Consider the following 22,583-nt stretch of genomic DNA (forward strand, 5'->3'; position numbering starts at 1 on the left):
GGTACGGGTCATCGTGTTAATGATTGTACAGTTGAGGCGAAGAAATGCTTTAAGTGCGGAAGACCAGGACATGTTATAGCTGATTGCAGGTCCACTATGCCTACCTGTTATAACTGTGGAGAAAAGGGTCATATCAGCACTCACTGTGAGAAGTCGAAGAAGTCGCAGGCTGGTGGGAAGGTGTTTGCATTGGTGGGAACCCAATCCACCAGTGGTGATCGTTCGATCAAAGGTACTTATTTTAGTAATGGTAATCTGTTGGTTGCTATTATTGACACGGGTGCAACCCACTCGTTTATTTCTGTGGATTGTGTGACGAGATTAGGAATAATTCCATCTACTTTGGATCGGAGGATGACGATTGAAACTCCATCTATTGGTTATGTAGTTACTTCCTTAGTCTGTTTAAATTGTCCCTTGACTATCTTTGATAGGGATTTCGGGGTGGATTTGATTTGTTTACCATTTAGTAATCTGGATGTTATCTTGGGGATGGACTGGTTAGAGTCCAATCGTGTGTTCATTGACTGCTTTAGGAAGAGGATGTTGTTCCTTACTCCTGAAGAGGGAGCATTGGCTAATTCCTTATCTACCAAGGAGATGAGGACCTTGCTGGAGGGTGAAGCTAAGATGTTTGTTGTGTTTGCTTCACTGTCGGTTAGGAGCAAAATAGCAATCAAAGAATTACTGGTGGTGAATGAATTTCTTGAAGTGTTTCCTGATGATATTACTGAGTTACCTCCGGAGAGGGAAGTTGAATTTAATATTGATCTTCTGGTACTAGACCTATTTCTATGGCGTCATACAAAATGTCTGCATCGGAGTTGGCAGAGTTAAAGGCTCAGATAGGTGAATTGCTTGATAAGAAATTTATTAGGCCGAGTGTGTCGCCATGGGGGGCTCTGGTGTTATTGGTGAAGAAGAAGGATGGTAGTATGCACCTGTGTATTGATTACCGTCAATTGAATAAAGTGACCATTAAGAATAAGTATCTGCTTCCTAGGATTGATGACTTAATGGATCAGCTTGTTGGTGCCCGTGTGTTCAGTATAATTGATTTAAGGTCGGGTTACCATCAGATTAGAGTGAAGGAGGGGGACATTCAGAAAACCGCCTTTAGGACTCGCTACGGACATTACGAATATGCACTGATGCCTTTCGGAGTGTCTAATGCACCAGGTGTGTTTATGGAGTATATGAACCGTATTTTCCATTCTTACTTGGATAAGTTTATTGTGGTATTCATCGATGACATATTGATTTATTCTAAGTCAGAAGAGGATCATACGGAGCACTTGAGAATCGCGTTGCAGGTGTTGAAGGATAATAAATTGTTTGCAAAGTTCTCGAAGTGTGAATTTTGGCTGGAGACCGTGAGTTTCCTAGGACATGTTATTTCGGGTGATGGTATAACAGTGGATCCATCTAAGATAAGTGCAGTACTTCAGTGGGAACCCCCGAAGACAGTAACAGAGATTAGAAGCTTTTTGGGTTTGGTAGGTTATTACCGAAGAATTATTGAAGGATTTTCTAATTTGGCGTTACCGTTGACTCAGTTGACTAGGAAGGATCAATATTTTGTTTGGGATGCAGCGTGTGAAGAAAGCTTCGAGGAGTTGAAAAAGAAATTGACTTCAGCTCCAGTGTTAGTGTTGCCAAATATGAGGGAACCGTTTGTGGTATACTGTGATGCGTCTAAGATGGGCTTAGGCGAGGTGCTAATGCAAGATGGCAAAGTAGTGGCTTATGCCTCACGGCAATTAAGGGTGCATGAGAGGAATTATCCTACTCATGACCTTGAACTAGCTGCAGTTGTTTTTGTATTGAAGATATGGAGGCATTATTTGTATGGGTCGAGGTTCGAAGTGTTTAACGATCACAAGAGTTTGAAGTATTTGTTTGACCAAAAGGATTGAATATGAGGCAAATAAGGTGGTTAATGTTGTAGCAGATGCTCTGAGTCGGAAGACAATTCATATGTCGGCGTTAATGGTAAGGGAGATGGAACTGATTGAACAGTTTAGAGACTTGAGTATGGTCTGCGAGACGACACCTAATAGCATTAAATTGGGTATGTTGAAGATAAATAATAATTTCTTAGACATAATTAAGGAAAATCAAAGGCTTGATGTGAAGTTAGTGGATTTAACGCCTACATGAGAGGGTGATCCCGAGAGTGATTTTAAAGTTGATGATAATGGTGTGTTGAGATTCCGGGGCAGAGTTTGTGTACCGGATAATGTTGAACTGAAGAAGGCAATATTGGAAGAAAGTCACCGCAATAACTTAAGTATTTATCCGGGAGCGACGAAGATGTATCAAGACTTGAAGAAGTTGTTTTGGTGGTTTGGTATGAAGAGAGATATAGCTCACTTTGTGTATGCTTGTTTGACCTATCAGAAGTCGAAAGTAGAACATCAGAAACCGTCAGGGTTAATGCAACCGTTGGAGATTCCAGAATGGAAATGGGATAACATTGCCATGGACTTCGTTACTAGTTTACCGAATACGGCGAGAGGATTTGATGCAATCTGGGTAGTTGTAGACCGGCTTACGAAATCCGCACATTTTATACCGATCAATATGAGTTTTCCATTGACGAAGCTGCCAAAGATTTATATCAGAATCGTTGTGAAGTTGCATGGGGTTCTGTCAAGCATAGTGTCAGATAGAGATCCAAGGTTTACTTCGGAATTTTGGAGAAGTTTGTAGGAGGCTTTGGGTTCTAAGTTGAAACTAAGTTCAGCTTATCATCCGCAGACGGACGGTCAGTCAGAGAGTACTATCCAATTATTAGAAGACTTGTTGAGGATTTGTATGTTGGAAAAAGGTGATGCGTGGGATACTCATTTTCTATTGATTGAGTTCACGTACAATAATAGTTACCACTCTAGTATCGGGATGGCACCTTTTGAAGCTTTGTATGGTAGGAGGTGTAGGACACCTTTGTGTTGGCATGAGACTGATGAGAACGTTGTGCTTGGACCTGAAATTGTACAACGGACTACGAAAGCAATTCAGATGATTCGTGAAAGGATGAAAGCGTCTCAGAGTAGACAGAAGAGTTACCATGATAATCGGAGAAAGAATTTAGAATTTAGTGAGGGTGACCATGTGTTCTTGAGGGTCAACCCGATGACAGGTGTTGGACGTGCATTGAAATCGAAGAAGTTGGATCCTAAGTTCATTGGACCGAATCAAATCATGCAGAGAGTTGGTACCGTGGCGTACAGGATGGCGTTACCGCCAGAACTTTCGAACTTGCATGACGTGTTTCATGTGTTGCAACTTCGGAAGTATGTGTCTGATCCATCTCATGTTATTCAGAGGGATGAGGTGCAGATTAGAGACAACCTTACAGTAGAAGCGATGCCGATAAGGATCGAGGATCGCAAAATGAAGCAACTCATGGGAAAGGAGATTCCATTGGTAAAAGTAGCTTGGGGAGGAGCCGTTGGAGGAAGTGTAACTTGGGAGTTGGAAAGCAAGATGCGAGGGTCGTATCCGAGATTGTTTCCATCAGGTACATTTTCGAGGACGAAAATAAATTAAGCGGGGAAGAGTTGTAACGCCCATTTTATTTTATTTAATAGTCGAGTATATTTTGATTTGATTAAAACCCGTTTAGTTTACTTGCATGATAAAACCTTAGTTAAGGGCATTGGAGAATATTTGATGGTGTGTCATTGGTAGTGAGATTGATAATAATAGCATAAGGTTATTATTATTATTATTATTATTATTATTATTACTATTATTATTATACTATTAGTATTATTATCATTATTAATAGTGTTATTATGATTACCAGTATTATTATATTAATAGTAGTATTAGAAATATTGTTATTAGTAGTATTATTTTCTAATAATTAAAATTAGATTCTAAGGAGTAAATTCTAATTAAGAGGTAATGGGCTTAGTGGAGAATTTTAAGGAGAAAATAGGTTAAGTGGGTTGGGTAGATATAAATAGGGGAGTGTTTTCAAGTAATAACAATTAGGGTGATCAAGGACTAAAGGTGAACGACTGCTAGAGAGATTGGGAAGAAACCAATTCACCGGAAATTCCAAACGATTCCAAGGTAAGGGGGGATAATCTATTTCAATATGGGTGTATTATCATGTGACGGTAGTAATGGTGCCCTTCCCTCGTATAGAATTCGTAAATTAATTTCTGTTTGTGTGTGAGTGTGTTGGATTAATGGGGGGGAATTGTATGTGTGTGTAGGATAATATCAGTTTAGTAACATAAAATGATTCCTCTAGAATTCCATTTCAGTAAATTAAATAGTTAGTAAAATAACGGGATTAAGTGAGTTAAATTATATCATGGTAAAGTCTTTAGGTAATACACATATTTCCTCAGGATATATTAGAGTTTGACTGGATTAAGTAGATCAACCGAATTATAGTGAACATATACATTAAATTAGTGGATTTAAATAACAGTTGTGGAATTGGTGGATTATTGATGAATTAATTAAATACTTGATAAGTTTAGAATTGTTGGTGAAATTGGTGAATTGTATGTATGTGTGCGCATATGTCTGAACAGGTGTGGTAATACCATTGAGTATTGCGGTAAGTTAAGACTTACAATTGATCAGGAGGATCATACTGGTGTGAACATGTTTTGTACATGTGAATTATATGCATATCGTTGTCATGCATTTCATAGTGATATTGGTGGAAATAGGTCATTGCTCAGGTGGAGTGTATATGACCAGTGGTGTAGATAAATCATTGTTTAGGAGAGGTGTATGTGATTTATCTGGTTCGATTGAATGAACCTTGGCGATTGGTACCACGTGCATTGTGTCGTTGTTGAGTCACATTGCATCATTATTATTATTTGATTGGTTGGTGTGCTTGTGTGATTACTACTCTTAGCATGATTATTTCACCATTAAATTATTGAATGTAGTTCTCACCCCTTTGTTGTTGTTGTTACGTCTGTACTTCCTTGGAAGTACAGATAATTCAGGTACTTGAGTGTGCACGGAGTGCGTGTTGCTTGATCGAGTCTTAGGAGTCGCTCTGACACGTAACACGGGATTTTGGGAATTTTGTTATTTGTTATTTCTTTGATCATTTGGTTACGTATCATTTGTTAATTGGAGATTTGTTGAACCACGAATTAATGTGGATATTTTTTGTGTTTAGGCATATCGCCAAGTTGAGATAAAACAATTAATTTTCCGTTGTTTTGTTTTATTAATACAAAGAGTTGTTTTGGTTCGCTTTTAATGTGACATTCCACTTTATGGTGAAACACTCTGATTATTTTCTTATTATTGTGTGATTTTATTTAAATAGGAATAGTGGGGTGTTACAAGTACATCCGAACTAAATCGGAAACGAAGTGACACTGCCTATGTGACGTCACAACCACGTCATTCATCTATACGCATATGGGTTCGCAAGTGCGAAAATGCCTAATGATTGCACAAGCCCATCCGGTTAGGAGCCTAGTGATGTAGTCTACATGGCACCACTAGAGGTGAGTTATCCAAGTGATATCGCCTAAGTGGCATCACTACTCCACCATACAAAGAACGCCAGGTGTATTCCGCAAGTGAGACACGCCTCAAGGACTCTCACAAGTACACGTGCAATGGTAGCTCAGGTGTGTTGGTCGTACCAAGAACGCCGATATGTATCGCCAAGTGGGAAACACCTTTTATAGGCCCTCACAAGCATATCGCAATGGTACCGTTGGAAACAAGTATGTCCACAATGGTGCCTTACCACCTTGTAATTTGGCCTATTTCGATTCTAGCACACACAAGCACGACAACCGTCGAATCACACAATACAATCAATCCCGAATGTTTAACCGAAACAGCGGGTAATAGAAATCAATCATGATTTATCACATATAATTGTATTTCATTCATATGCATAAACAAGTATTCACGAATAATTGAATTACCATTTCTCAATATTATGCATAATACACATACACAGGTAATCTAATGAAATTACGATATTACATGCCATAAACACAGTACACATGACCTACAGGTATGCACTAGTAGAAGGGGAGGAGTCTGGTTCCGATTAGGAAACCAGAACTACATTCAAGGGAAGAAAAACAAGGTTCTGCATCAAACAGCATCCGCTGAGCGGCCTTATACCGCTTAGCGGAATCGCGACTTTTCTGAAATCACAAATAGCATCCGCTAAGTGACATGAGTCCGCTTAGCGGGATCACAATTTCTGCATAAAATGCAGAACGTATCAGTCCTACAATGGGGTACTTCAACCCCCTTAAATCACCTGCATGCAACGTGTAATACGGTGAACTGAATTTATTTGAAATGTCGTAAACAATGTTGCAGTGAGCAAGAGTCGCCATCGACTTTTATTTTATCCAATTAGGAAAGGTATAAAAGAACAGGAAAGACCTTATTTGAAAAGAGATTGAGTTCGGGGGGTAGGTTATGAAAAGGGAAGGTGTTAGCATCCTTTTCATCCATGGTTATCCATGGGCTCTTAATTGCTTAGCTCACTTTATTTGTTTGAAATGTTTGAAAAAAGTGTCGTGTGTGTTTAGAAAAACAGTTTGATTTTGAGAATGTCTAAAAAGACAACGTTAGAAAACGGGGCGTGAAAAGTTTTTGTTTGAATTGATTGTGAGCAAGCACTTAAGAGTTCCTACCCTAAGTTCGTAAGGTCTTTCCTATTCATTAAGGCTTTCCTTGGGCGATAGTACTATCCATACCATATGAGGGTAGGTAGTCCTATACATTGGATGTGCAGGTCATCAAAGGGTCATCGGATGGTCATAGAAGGCAACATGTAAGGACGTCTTAGCATTCGAAGGGACGATCATCATTTTATCGTAGGCAACTCGAAGGGACTATGATGATATTAATCGGAGGCAACCTTGCTAAGACATCCCTACGTTCGAGGGACTTGACCATTTAAATCGAGAAAGGCAACCAAGAGGAGAAACCCTAAAGGTGGGTGTGTGAACAGTAAAAAGGAGTGTGTTATGTTCAGATATTTAATCTTTGAAATTAGTGAGCTAACTGTTGATTTTGAGTCTTATCATACAATCCTATTAAGGCATACATCTAGGCAGTATATCACAGTTATATGGTGCGGAAAGTAAAGTTATAACTGCGGAAAGTAAAGTCCTAAGCTATTACAAAAAATTACCATGCGACCTATACATCGATTGCTAATATTTAAATAAACAATTTAAATAAATAATTTAAATAAAAGCAAAAGCAAACATGCGGCATTCATCGCAGTTTGAGATGAGGAGAAGAATCGGAGAAGTTGGTGGTTAGTGAAAAATTAGGATTAAAAGGTAGAAACCTAATTAATTTAATTAATCAAAACTTAAAAGTTTAAATTAATATTTAGTTAATTAAACTCTAATCTTAAATTAATTAATCAATTAGTGTTTTAAAACCTAATTAACTAATTATTTAATTAGCTAAAAAACCTAAATTAATCGAATTGATTAAAATTAGCTAAAAAAACCTAAATAATCTAATCAATTAAATTGGTTAAAAAGACCTAATTAATCTAATTAATTAAATTATTTTAAACTAAATAAAAAAAAGGAAGTTAAACCTAAATCTAATTTTGGTTGATTAAAAAAATTAGTTGTTAGTTAGTGGTTAAATGTTAATTAGTTAGCTAATTTAAATAAACAAACAAAAAAAATAAAGAAAGAGATGTGTATGATCCTGTGCGGTCATGTCTTGAGGGAGTATCATAGGCAGCATTTTCTGGAGCCTCGGATATGGGACCAAGCAGATCCAACAGACTAGATAGTAAGGCGCATCATGTGTACGTGCAGGCGTGTGTACCAGATCTGAAGATGAATCAAATGTTAAAAATAAATGTCATGGCCAGGGTTTGAACCCAGGTTTGCAAGATGATTGGACTCCCACCTGCCAAGTATAAATTTTAAACATGGTCAGCAAATTTCAAACTCAACGCTAGTCAACGCGAGCCCACTACCGCTTGCGTAAGCCAATCGCAACTCGTCCACGCGCCACGCAATCAGTCAATAGTTCAGACTTACTGTTCATCTCCTTCTCCCTTTAGACCTGAATCTTTTGCTACGGTTTGGCTGCACTTTAACTACTACTTTACTACCTTTTTTTCGTAGCTAAATCTGCAAACATAGAAAACTAAAAAAACGAGCAAACAAATAACAAGGATAACCCAGATACACTAAATCAGGGGCTGCGAGTTCAACGGAATCATCATCTTGGTCCGAATCGCCCTGGATATATGAAAACGAACGAGATGCATCCTTATGCCCTAACTATGGTGATCCTTCATGTCTGCGTGAAACCTTGGATCTAAAGGTTTAGATCTTCTCTAAATCATTCCATGACCTCAAACAAATCATCATATTACATTAAAACATCAAGATATACGTAAAACAAAAATCAAGGAATATGTGAAAATATGAAACATGAGATAGGTGTATGCACGTGCTATGGGGTCATAAATCAATCCATACTTACTCTTATTTACCTCAGGAAGATGATTTGATGGTTGTTTGGCGCTGGATGGGGCTAGAACAAAAGAACTCGAATTCCACTTTTTTTATAGATTTTGTGCAAGTCTTGGAGGCTGTGATGAGGCAAGGGTTTTAGTGGGTTGAGAGGCTGAGCATATGTGAATATATATGGGATGGATTAGGGTTCATAAAATTGGAAAGGAATCATTCTTTTGATTGGAAAAAATTTGATTTTGATTATGCACCAAATCTTTCTTTTGCAAGTTCCATTCTATTTTCCACAACTTCCTTCACGTGTTATAGCCCTTGGATGATGAATTTGGATCTGATCAAAAAGCCACATGGACCTTGGACATCAAGTTATGATTTTATTTTGATTTTATTTGATTTATATTGAATTTAAGTAAATAAATCCAAAAATAAATATAATAAAACCATAAAATAAATCTCAAATAGCATTTGGGCCTTTAATGAGCTTAATATCACGTGGATACTCCAAATCCAATGGCCCATTACTTGGAAATACAAGATTCTTCACTTAAGGTTTCATGCTTTTCCTCAAAAATTGCTCAACTTCAATGACCCGTATCTCTCTCAATTTTAACCCTATGAAGGTATTCTTAATCATTTTAGAAAGCTTAGAGTGTCCTCTAAGTGACCCTTTTGGTTTCATCTCAATTGAGTCTTCCATGTTCATGTATGCTCCATTTTAAAAAGATGACTTTTTGTTGACTTTCAAAAAGGACCTATAATGTTTTGATCCATATCTCTCAAAGGAAGCATTTCTAGCCTTGGCATGTGAGAGACAAAATTGTAGAGAATTCAATTTCCTTCAAAATGAGCTTTGGATGAGAAATTTCTGAGAAAGTATGAGAGAGATATGGCTGGTCAAAGTTGGGTTGACTTTTTCCTTAAATACCCTAATTTAGAAACTTAGGGTTTTGATAACTTTGGAGCTTTTCTTGATGAATCATGATCAAACCTTGATCAAATGATGAATCTAACATTAAAATGTTGATGTTGACCAAAAATCAGGAATTTTGACTGTACTTTGACCATAGTTGACTTTTGACCTAGCATGGGCGACTGTTGACTTTCTGAGCAATTGATCGAGAAATCTCGTGAATCGAGGCCTGACACTTAGTATGAGTATGGCTTAAATCATATGAGATGCTATGAAGTCCATTTGAAGTCTCAGAAATCCCACTTCCCTTGATTAAATCCAAACCCTAATTTGGCCTTTATTGCTTAGGAGGAGAGTGAACATGCTTGCAATTGGATATCATGTGAGCCTGAAGAGACTGCTTGAGCCAAGCTATATCAAAATATAGTGGGCAAATTTTGGGGTATGACACAACGATTTACAGAGTATCCAGCTAGCATGTATCACATAGAGTCACCAATTAGCATTTAATTATGTTTATCATTATGGATTCATGGATTTATCACTCAAACCCAAAACCCCAACATGCAATTTCCCACAAATTTCCCTCAAGCCTCTAACTAAGGACTCACCTTGGACTTAATGGAGGTTAGAAAGATGTTCTTGCTGCCATTGATCTCCCACCATAACCAAAGCTTCACCTTCATCTTCATCAAACCCGTAACTACACTTTGACTCACTTTTAGCATGGATCACCCAATTTCAAACTTGTTTATCTCCATCAATAAACAAGACGTGAGTACAAAATCTATATGCAAACTAAATAGAATTTCGAGAAGAATCCGAAACTTCGAGAATTACCTGAATCGGAGTTGTGAGCAGAAAGTTATAACTAATTTAGTGGAGGTTGAATCATGAGTGCGAAAATGGAGTTATAAACTTCTTTCTCCTCTTGCTCTTAAGTTATTCCTTCTTTCTTTCTTCATAAATTCTTATTTATGAAACACTATCTCACCAAACATGTCTTAAGCTCACATGCATAAGGTTTAATGTCCAAATTACCCTCCAACTAAGTCATATATACTCTTTTTCCATCTTGTTGGTTTTCTAACCAATATCCTTCTATTCCAACTAACCTTTGGATTTTTCCACTAATCCACTTACTCTTATAATAATCTCCCTTAAATTAATATAGAATAAGTCTATTGTGCATTCCAATTACCAATTAACTAATTAAATGACGATTACTTGTGTCGAAGAATCAGGGTATTACAACATTGATCTCCCTAAAGAATCGGTATGCTCAGAAAATTGTGGAGGGGAAATTGAAACGTTACCAACCAGAACTGAGAATAAAATGGGCCATGTAAAACGCTTGTGGCGGGGGTCACAAGCTTAAGGGGTGGCCGCCCCTTCCTTTTGCTGAGATGGAAACAATTAACGGCGGGGGCCACATGGCTAAGGGGTGACCGACCCACACACCCTTTTTCTTCTCCTCCTTTTGTTACGTGTGTGTCAAGGGTGGGGGTTGTAACACCCCTTTCTAATACCCCAAAGATTTAACATATAATCAGAGTAAATAAGTATGCATATAAACAAAGGGCGTCACATCAATGTTTTCAAAAACTAAAAGCTTTCAAAAACCAACATCATTCATCATCAAATATACAATTACACTTAGTCATCAAGGTAACACCTTTCACTTGTCATAATTCATCAAGAATATGCATTCACAGCGAAAATAATAAATACTCATGTTTTTCATCAATGATCATGTCCCATAATCATATCTCAATAATAATCCACAAGATAATATAACGTCATATCCAAGATATTTGACACTATGGTCTCTCAACAACAAATAATAAAACATACATGTCCACAAGATAATATCATAATACAAATCTAAAACAAAACATGAGTTCAATACTACTAATCCCAACCCAGTGTTACATGACCAGAGCATTGACTCACTACCTAATCACCCAACAAACACGGACGCTCTCAGGCTAAACCTCGCACGAGCTACTAAGCGTCTGAACTTGCACGTTAACAACAAAGGGTAACATTCAAATAGAAGGGTGAGAATTCAAATCATTATGAAGAAAGTATAACAAAGTACAATGATTTAATTAACAATCATAAGAATTCATCACACTTCGCATAATCATGTAAATAATATTATCCAATATATTTCACATGTTCAAGTATGCCACAAACTCATTGGTTTAATATTCAAAAGAATCCAATGCTATTATTCCAAATATGCACATAAACCATCATTATCACATAATCACATTTATCACCAAATCATATATCAACATCACCAAATTCAATTATCACATCTCATACACACATAACAATCACATAATTGCATATATTCAAACATCACATAACACAATGTGACTCAATGCAAGACATGTGACTCAATGCATGTGGTACCCAATGTGAATCCAATGTTTTACCGCTTTCTGATTCAATATCTAGAATCCAAGCCACGCTTCCGATTCAGACAAGATCAAAGCCAATACGCCTATCTCCAATTAAGGATCACGTCTTCTACGCCTATTTCCAATCAAGGATCAACGTCTCTTACCATGTGAATCCACAGTTTCACCGCTTCCACCATAAAGCCGACCATGCTATGAATGTATGTACAAATACTGATATTATATGCAATTAAGATTATCTCATCAATCTTAACTTACTGCATACCACGATAATCCAACTCTATGAATTATCCGTCAATTGTACACAACATTCACAACACATATATCATTCACATATAAAGGCCAACAATCAATTACGATTCACAAAATTCAAACAATGTTATTCCCATTAATCACCATTTCTCAACATATATATATATATATATATATATATATATATATATATATATATATATATAGGGCCGGCCCAATCAACGTAGAGGCCCCGTTCAAATTTTAAAAATGGGTCCAAATTTAAAATATAACTACAATTATAATAATTAAAAAAGACACACAAAAATTACATTTATGTATTAATCAATAATATATTTAATTATAATTATTTTGAGTTTTGATCTATCTCAATTTTTGTATGTATTGAATTTTTATTATAGCATTTTTTATTTATTATATTTTTATTATAATATTTTATTTATTTCGATTAATATTTATGAAAAAAAATTAGACCTTTTAAAAATTTGGGGCCTCCCAAAATTTGAGGCCCTGTGCTATAGCACTTCCTGCACATGCACAGGGCCGGCCCTGTATATATATATATATATATATATATATATATATATATATATATATATATATATATATATATATATATATATATATATATATATATATACATACATACACACACACACACATACATGTCATTTTACACAATCACATAATTATTAAATAACCTACTGTCAACAAAACTATTTTTATTGAAAAGAATATCACGCTAGCTTTCTAACGCTTCGAACGGGGACTCAAACGGAGTTACAGTTCAAAAGTTGTGAATTTTTTAAGTTTCTACGAAAAAGCAAAACACCGACATCATACACCGACAACTTTAAACATGTCAGAATTACGCAGGACAATTAAAATATGACTCGTAATAACTCAAAACAACTCCGACAACTTTATTGACAACTTTAACAACTCTATTGACAAATCTATCGGAATCGAAATTAATTTAAATTAACTCGTTAATCTAATTGTTTATCTCTAATTCCAAAACTCTTAAAAATATTAAGCTCAAACTTTATAGGTATGATCTATATGATATTATGTTTCAATCCAACGGTTGAATTTAAAAAATATTAATTCGAAATGTAGTTATTGAACGAGTGTAACTCGTGGTGTAACTCTTCGGGTGTAATTTGATCCCTCCTCTATATTTTACTAAGCTTACTTTTTTAATAGCCATTAGATTTTAAATAAATCAAAGGTTGTAAATGAGTGTAATACTTGGTGTAACTAAATGGTGTAATTTGATCCCTCCTCTCTATATATATATATATATATATATATATATATATATATATATATATATATATATATATATATATATATATATATATATATATATATATATATATATATATATATATATATATATACTGTTTTCTTTTCAAAATGACACAGAGTGTCGCTACAAATTGACATTCTCAGCTTATCTACATACTTGTATATCTCATCCAACCAATATGTATCAGTATAAATGATACTAAGCAACATATATAAAGCAATACTTGTATCAATAGATCAATATATATCATAAAAAGTGATGTTATAGTGGATCTTAAATTGATATATCTTATAAGAGGATGAATCAAATTATACAGATAAATTACAGTAATTATTACACTCTTTTTTAGTTATTTGATTTATCTTTAATCTAATGGTTAAGAATCCATGTCATTCTTACTAAAAATAATTTCCTCCACTTTTAGTAATAAAATAAAAATATGATTCTTTTTAAAATTTCTTAAAAAAATCAGAATTCTAAAATATTTTTAACGATTCTCAATAAAAATAATTTATTCTTATTTATAAATAATTTTGATTTTTTTCAATTTCCTTTAAAAATAAATACCACATGAGTCTAGCTACTCTTAAATTTTTTTATCCATTAATAGTACTATTTAAATTTAAATTTTTAATTAGTTCTTTTAATTTATAAAAAAATTTCTCATTGTATTTTTCAATTTTTTTAAAAATTAGTTTTATTCTACTCACTTAAATTAAAGGATAATATTAATATATTGTTAATATTCATTTTGTTAGTATTTATATATATTTTTTGTTTGAATAAATATTAAAGAGTGATAACAGTACTAGCACAATATTATAATTATAATGCTTCATGAATCTTAGTAAAAAAATAGTTTTTTTCTTATTTTAAAACAAATTTCATTTCATTTTATTTTTTATTTGCAACTAAATTATCTTGTACTTATTATTTATTATTGATAAATTTTTTTAAAAATTTATTCACAATTTAAATACACTTTCATACATTATATATAATTTAAGTACAAAATATATTAATTTTATATAAAATATATTAATTTTTAAAAATTATATTAATTTTTATGCAAAAATATATTAATTTTAATATATATATATTGTTAATATATTAATTTTATATAAAGATATATTAATTTTAATATATATCATTAATATATTAATTTTTAAAAAATATATTAATTTTTATAAAATGTATGAAATTGTATTTAAATTGTGCATAAAATTTTTAAAAAAGTTTTAATAATAAATAGTAATTACAAAATAATTTAATTGCAAATAAAAAAATAAAATGAAATGACATTTGTTTTAAAATAAGAAAAAAACTATTGTTTTAGTAAGATTCATGAAGCATTATAATTATAATATCGTGCTATTACTGTTATCACTCTTTAATATTTATTCAAACAAAATAGATATATAAATACTTACAAAATTAATATTAACAATATATTAATATTATCCTTTAATTTAAGTGAGTAGAATAAAACTAATCTTAAAAAAAGTTGTAAAATACAATGAGAAATTAGTTTAAAAATTAAAAGAACCAATTAAAATTTAAAAAGTACTGTTAATGGATAGTTTTTTTTTATAGTGTCACTTAAACTAATTGTAAATAATAATAATAATGAAATTCATTTTCTAAGAGTAGCTAGACTAATGTGTTATTTATTTTTAAAGGAACTTGAAAAAAAATCAAAATTATTTATAAATAAGAATAAACTACTTTTATTGAGAATGGTGAAAAATATTTTAAAATTCTGATACTTTTTAAGAAATATTAAAAAATATTCATGTTTTTATTTTATTACCAAAAGTGAAGGAAATTATTTTTAGTAAAAATCACATGAGTTTTTGACCATTAGATTAAAGTTAAATCAATGACTAAAAAAGAATGAAATAGTTGGTGTAACTTTACTATATATCACATTCTCATATAAATATGACATTCTCATATGATATGCCCTATATATGAGGGCATATCATATGAGAATGCCATAGTTATATGAGAATGTGAGAATGAATCTGAACCATTGGATTTTAAAATAAATGGTGGAGATTATGGGTGAATCTTTTTTTTCTCTCTCCTACATCATTTATTTCAAAAGGTAGGAGAGAGAAAAAAAAGATTCACACATAATCTCCACCATTTATTTTTAAAATCCAATGGTTCAGATTCATTCTCACATTCTCATGTAAATATGACATTCTCATATGATATGCCCTATATATATATATATAATATATGAAGCATATCAAGTGAGAGCATTTTAAAATGAGAGATGAGAGGAAGAAATATCAACCATTGGATTCATCAAGAGAGAAGATTAATGCATTAATGTGACTTTTACCTTCTCTCTTGAAGAGTATATATATAACAAAGTGTGTTTATATATTTTCTAAATACTCATAAATGTTAGTGATAAAGACAAACGGAATTCCCAGAAGTGAAAGATAAATCTTTTCGGCAAAGTGATTCATTGATTAAGAAGCATCACAGTTACTGACAAAATCCATGAATCGCATTTATTGCTTGCAACGTAATAAACACCTCACAATATCCTAAGGTATTCTCTTTTCTTCGTCAACCTCACTCGCGGTATCAAATTCCCTCTCTCTCTAAGAAAATGGGTACTCGAAAAAGTTCCTATACACTCTTATTTTTGTTCACAATTTTCACCCATATGCTTCTGAATTCCCATGCAATCAACAACCCAATCAAAACCGTGGTGGTTTTAGTGATGGAGAATCGGTCATTCGACCACATGGTTGGCTGGATGAAGAAACTAAACCCAGAAATAAACGGTGTAACAGGGACGGAGTCAGCTCCATTATCTGTAACCGACCCGAAATCCAAGCGGGTATTCTTCAAGAACCAAGCGCAGTATGTGGACCCGGATCCGGGTCACTCTTTCCAGGCAATTAGAGAGCAGATATTCGGGTCGGAGGACACGTCAGCAGATCCGGCTCCGATGAATGGGTTCGCTCAGCAAGCTTACTCGATGGATAATACCACAGCTTTGTCTCAGGATGTGATGAATGGATTTGAACCCGACATGGTTTCTGTTTATAAGACACTTGTGTCTGAGTTTGCTGTTTTTGATAGGTACGCAAAATTATTTTTCTTCTTCTCTTGTTTTAAATCAATTATTTTACTGCCAGTGTTTAAAATTTAAATCATAATCTGAATACTAAATTTTATATTAAAAATGTTTCTGTTCGTTCCATTTTTTAAAATTTATTGTTTGAGTGTAATGGCCTAAGATTGATTACAGGAGGACTTTTTGTGCATGAGATAGAGTTGCTTCAAAAAATTAAATTATTTTTATGGTTGCTTGACGCGATAAAAAGTTAGCATAATGCTTTAGAGAGTGCTTCGTTAACCTTTTCTGCTTTATTAAATCTCACCGACAATAATACATTTCTTTATAAATATCTCGATGTAAACTTTACTCCGGAGGTATTAATTTGAGAACTGAAATGAAAATGATGCCACAATTTGTCTGTAATTTTTTTTTCATGCTTTACAATTTAGAAAAATCCAACCCATTATTCTATTTCCTCCTCCGTCCTACCGTGGAAGAATAAATTTTAAAAAAAATTGGTCAAAATTTTTTTTTAAAAATTGTTAATTTACAATACAATATTAATTATTTTTTAATTATAGTTTTTGACTAATATTATTTTTAGAGTTTAATGGATATGCACATACAGAGTTTAAAATAGTTTTACACCATCATCCAATAAAAATATTAATTTTTTTAAATATAAAATAAGACAGTGTAAGAGTATCGCCCATTTTCTCTTATTTTTATCCCTCTCAATTTAATACATTTTATTTTATATTTTTTAATTAATTATTATTTTTAAAATTTAATTGAAATAAATAGACGGTGTAAAGAAGTTTTACAATATCATGAATCACAACGGTTGATTTGTTAAAAATATTGGACTTTTATTTCCATTTCAATTTTTATTAAAGTAATTTATTTAAATGATTATGATGTCCTGATATAAAAAATGCATACTAGTTAATCTCAATTATTCTCAAGATATTTTAATTATTAAGAGGGAAATTATATTGGTAAGTTCATAACAATATTTTTGTGATATCACTGTGCTTAACGTAACTTTGATATATTGATAGGTGGTTTGCCTCCGTGCCAGCTTCAACTCAGCCTAATCGACTCTACATCCACTCAGCAACATCCGGCGGCGCCACCAGCAACGTCGCATCCTTGCTAGCCAAAGGCTACCCACAACAAACCATTTTCGACAGTCTTCACGATAACGGTCACGACTTCGGAATATATTACCAAGACATTCCAGCAACACTTTTCTACCGAAACTTAAGAAAACTCAAGTACACATTGAAGTTTCACCCATACGACTTGTCGTTTAAGAATGACGCTAAAAATGGAAAGTTACCGAATTATGTTGTGGTGGAACAACGGTACACGGATACTAAGTTGTTTCCAGGGAATGATGATCACCCATCGCATGATGTTTATCAAGGACAGAAGTTTGTGAAGGAGGTGTATGAGACGCTGAGGGGTAGCCCGCAGTGGAATGAAACTCTGTTTCTTATTACGTATGATGAGCATGGTGGGTTTTATGATCATGTGGCTACGCCTGTTCGTGGGGTGCCTAGTCCTGATGGAATTGTGGGGCCGGAGCCGTTTAATTTTACTTTTAATAGGTTGGGAGTAAGGGTTCCTACTATTGCTATCTCACCTTGGATTGAAAAGGGCACAGGTATGTTTTTTGTTTTTTAAAAATTATAATTTTGCTTTAATGCAAGTTTAGCCTTTTTATATGTGTGGGATTTGTCCAAGACATGCATAAAAGTATGTTGAATCAAAGAAAAAATAAATTTTGTTTGAACCACTTGGTTGAATAGTGTGATACTTATTATACGAGTGTCATACATTTGTCAAACACCTATGCAACGAGAGAAAAAACCTACTTAAGGACAGTTGTTTGATTTTTCTGACACTTTTTTGAGTTTTTCGACACATGTTGTACGAGTATTGAACACCGACGTGTGTTAAACACCGCAACACGTTTAATGATAAAGGTGTATTTGTTTCATTGATTTGTAAAATATAATATTCATATTTAATTTTTTTTCTTTACATCTTATCATCTTGGTAGTTGTCCTCGTGTGATTAATTGCACACCCATAACTAGTGCTTTTTATTTATGATTAAAATGCCTCTCTTTGCTTTTGCAAAAATAAAAAACTGGACACCCATAACCTATCTAACTCTCTTTTTCTCACTCACCACTCGACCTAAATTTGTGTCACATATGATGTCTTTACACGTAGCAATCTAGTTATGAGTTATGACACTAGTTTATAAATGGACAAATTTATATAATGTTTCATGCTGTGGTGGGACCATATGCTTTTTGGGTTTCAGTCCCCTGTTTTCAAAGTGCACAATGTGAAAAGAGGTCACGCACCAACATGAAACTGACCTTTAATATCATGTCACTTTTCTTATGCATGTATGCATAATGTACAATCAAATCAGTTGCTCAATGTTTTAAGCAAGAATACTTGTGGGGTTGCAATAATGCAAGTGAATTATGAATTTCTTGACTTATGGTTCAAGTTACACAATGGTTTCATCTAATGCTTGGACTGGATTTTGTGTTGTAGTTTTGAACTAGTGTCATCTAAATTTATAATAATTGCGTCAAATAATATATGACATGAATATATTTTTATAAGTTCAACAATTTTCACTTTAAGTTTTATAAGATGGGTTAGATCAAACTCTTATTTTCTAATGGTATCAGAGTCTAGTTCAAGTTCTGTCTGACCACCTGTTATTTGTTTAGTATATACACCATAAATATTTTTGTTTTATTATATTTATAGAAATTAAGATATACCCTGAAGTTGAAAGTGTCAATGTGAAGCAAATGTATCTTGGATTGTTTGAGTAAGTTTCTAATAATAAATAATATGTCCCCTTAGTTGGTTTTGTCCAAGCTCCAACTTATGGACAATTTGCAAAGTAGGGGGAAATTTCTTGGCTCTATCATGAGGAGGAAAAAAAAAGAATATGAAAATTCCTCCACTTGTTAATAGTTTTTTTTTTTTCTGGTTTCATAGTTGTCTTCTATCACAAGCAATTCTTTTTGTTCTTGATGCAGTTGTTCATGGGCCAAACGGATCACCAACTCCCACGTCAGAATATGAACACTCATCCATTTCCGCAACAGTTAAGAAAATCTTCAATTTGCCTAATTTTCTTACCAAGAGAGATCAATGGGCTGGAACCTTTGAAGGTATAGTTCAAACCAGGAAAGAACCCAGGACGGATTGCCCAGGTTAGTTCCTCATTCTCGTAGAGAAATATTTAATACATTGATCGTGCTTTGCACTTTGTTGATACTTGTTAGTGTTATTTTGATGCAGTGGAACTTCCAGCACCAGTAAAGTTAAGGAAAGGAGAGGCTAACGAAGATGCGAAGCTGAGTGAATTTCAGCAGGAGTTGATCCAACTAGCCGCAGTTCTTAAAGGAGACAATATATTCACTAGTTATCCAAACACAATAGGGAAAGACATGACTGTTAAGCAAGGAAAGAATTACATGGATGAAGCAGTTAAACGGTTCTTTGAAGCCGGTCGTTATGCTAAGAAAATGGGAGTCAGTGATGAACATATTGTCAAGATGAAGCCTTCTTTGACTACAAGATCATCCAAATCTTCTTCAAACACAAATCCATAGAAATAAAATGTAACAATTATGCTTTCTATAGTAAATAATGAAAAAATCTATGGCATCCTTAGAATTTATTCTTCATCTGTGTCTGTTTCGTAGCTGCAATAGTAGAGATTCTTAATGATTTAAAGTTGAAGTATATTAGTTGCAAACTGTTGATAACATAACTCTATAAATAATAACATCATACAAACAATAGCCTAAGAACGTCAAAATTTTAATGGCTCTGTTGTTATATTGTTGTCTTGGAGGCCTTTCTAGCAAGTATGATCCAACAAAGCAAACGATAGAACACAAAGAATCCAACCATTATTCCCACATTCATCCACCTGTTATCTTTTTCAATTCCTCTACTCTTCAACACATCAAAACCAGTAACCAAACACTTTGATGAAGAAGACCCTTGTTGTGAAAAACACTCATTTCCAACATTCCAATACTCATTTGTTAGAAGTGCATCCAAAGGGTACCTATAAAGTGACACATAATACATAAAAAGCCAATATTTTGGAATACTCTCTTTTGGAATAAAATATCCAGAGAATAAAAAGAAGGCTCCAAGAACAGTGCAAATGAGTGAGTTTCCTGAAATGAAATCAGGAGACACAGAACTTAAAAAGAGTACCAAAGAACTTGCCATCAGCACAATGAGCCAAACCACAAAAGTGAAAAAAGTGAAAGAACTGAGTGAAGGATTGAGTCCTACAATCCAATAAACAGGAACAGCAAAAAGTATAGAAACTACAAACAGAAAAGGAAGAAAAACAACAGTGTTGGCAATCATATAAGAAGATATTCTGTAAGCTCCTCTTGATGCTTCTTTCATTAGAACAGTTCTTTCTTGAAGGTATATTGGAAGTGCTTCAACTGTTGAAGACAAGAGAAAACTGAGACTAAATGCAAATAGACCTAACCTTTCTGCAATTCCATCTTCATCTTTTCTTACCTTTATGTAAACACTTCCTAAACCAAATCCACCAACTAATGCTTGCATTGTTCTTGCTAAAAATAGTTGCTTTGTTCTATAAATAATCTTCCAAAATCTTGAACACAGAAATAATATCTCCATCAAGTTTACATAACAAAGATTTCCATAACTTTCCCTTTCATTTTGTGTTTGGAAAATTCCACTTCCACCCTTTTCTTCCTCTTGCCAAGTTAAACTTGGAAAAGAAGTTTCGCTTTCGTCGTCCATGATAGAACTTCTAGAGTCTTCTAAACTTTGTATAATTTCCATGGAAAACTCTAAAGGATTAAGTTGTAATGGAATTTGAAATCCCAAAATAGATACTCTTTCCTCTAGTGATTCTAAGCTACCATTGTGAACAACTGAACCATGAGAAAGAATCAAGAACTTGGAAATATACTGCAATATTCTATAACTAGGTTGATGAATTGAAAGAATCACTATCCTTTGCTTTGATTTAACCATTGATGAAAGAAGCTCAATCACATGAAATGCTGAGGTACTATCAAGTCCTGATGTTGGTTCATCTAAGACTAAAATTGGTGGATTATGAATCATATCAACACCAATTGATACCCTTTTTCTTTCACCACCAGATACACCTCTATTTTCTTCATCACCAACAAAACTATCAGCAACATGAAAAAGTCCTAACTCTTGCATTAAGTTTTCCACTCTCAATTCTCTTTCTTTTGCAGTCATTTGTTTTAGCCTAAACTTTGCACTGAAAAGCAATGTTTCTTTCACAGTTAGAAGTGGAAGCAAGTTGTCTTCCTGTGACACAAAGCCGCATATTTTTCTTAACTGAGAAGGAGTACTCATAGGGTGATCATTGATTGAGATAGCTTTTGAATCAAACTCTTTGTCTTTTACCCTCCCTGCGATTATTCGGAGAAGGGTTGATTTTCCTGTGCCACTAGGACCAACAACGGCGACTATCTCGGAAGTTCTGGCAACAAAAGAGATAGATTTGAGTATGTTTATAGGATGTGGTTTTTGAGTAAGGTGATAAAATGAAAAGGGAATGTTGGTGTTATAAGGGTGTAAAGTATATGTGAGGTTTTTGATAGAAAGTTTGCATGAATTTTGTGGTGATGGTGAATGGTAGAAAGAAGAAGAAGAAGGACTAATGGAGTCTTGAGGGGAATTAGAAGTTGAGAAGAGTATGGGAGAGTCATCTTCACTGGTTTGTGGGTTCAAGCAAGATGCCATTCTTGGGATTTGATTAGAATGTGGATGATGATGAGTGAGGTTTTAAGAAGGGAAGGTTTTAGTGATGATTGAGAAGAAATATGGAAGTTGAAACAACTATGTTGACTATTGTAAGTGCATGCATGAAATGTTTGGTAGAGGTTGTTTATCTTCTAAGATGTTTCTTTTAATCTCTAACTCAAACTAATTGAACTACCAAATCCTCTTATTTCACTAATGTAGTAACCAACTTCCTAGCTACAATTCCAAACTCACATCAACTTGATATTCTATCAAAT

General features: G+C 33.7%; 3 protein-coding genes across 3 annotated transcripts; 2 read left to right on the plus strand and 1 right to left on the minus strand.

Annotated features, from left to right (window-relative positions):
• The first annotated feature begins 1,989 nt into the window (after nt 1-1,989).
• Nucleotides 1,990-4,724, plus strand: LOC131659196 (uncharacterized). The gene is made up of 6 exons (XM_058928420.1): nt 1,990-2,135; nt 2,223-2,681; nt 2,883-3,213; nt 3,328-3,523; nt 4,557-4,582; nt 4,698-4,724. Exons 1-6 carry the CDS (start codon nt 1,990-1,992, stop codon nt 4,722-4,724), a joined length of 1,185 nt encoding a protein of 394 aa, XP_058784403.1.
• Nucleotides 4,725-15,805: 11,081 nt separating this feature from the next.
• On the plus strand, nt 15,806-20,207 carry LOC131662525 (non-specific phospholipase C2). The gene is made up of 4 exons (XM_058932336.1): nt 15,806-16,494; nt 17,536-18,143; nt 19,554-19,730; nt 19,819-20,207. Exons 1-4 carry the CDS (start codon nt 16,016-16,018, stop codon nt 20,130-20,132), a joined length of 1,578 nt encoding a protein of 525 aa, XP_058788319.1. The 5' UTR covers nt 15,806-16,015; the 3' UTR covers nt 20,133-20,207.
• Nucleotides 20,208-20,320: 113 nt separating this feature from the next.
• On the minus strand, nt 20,321-22,339 carry LOC131662524 (ABC transporter G family member 23). Its single transcript, XM_058932335.1, has one exon. The coding sequence runs from the start codon at nt 22,303-22,305 to the stop codon at nt 20,359-20,361; it is 1,947 nt and encodes a 648-aa protein (XP_058788318.1). The 5' UTR covers nt 22,306-22,339; the 3' UTR covers nt 20,321-20,358.
• Nucleotides 22,340-22,583: the final 244 nt, after the last annotated feature.

Source organism: Vicia villosa, linkage group LG3, assembly GCF_029867415.1.
Source record: "Vicia villosa cultivar HV-30 ecotype Madison, WI linkage group LG3, Vvil1.0, whole genome shotgun sequence".
Taxonomy (NCBI): Eukaryota; Viridiplantae; Streptophyta; class Magnoliopsida; order Fabales; family Fabaceae; genus Vicia; species Vicia villosa.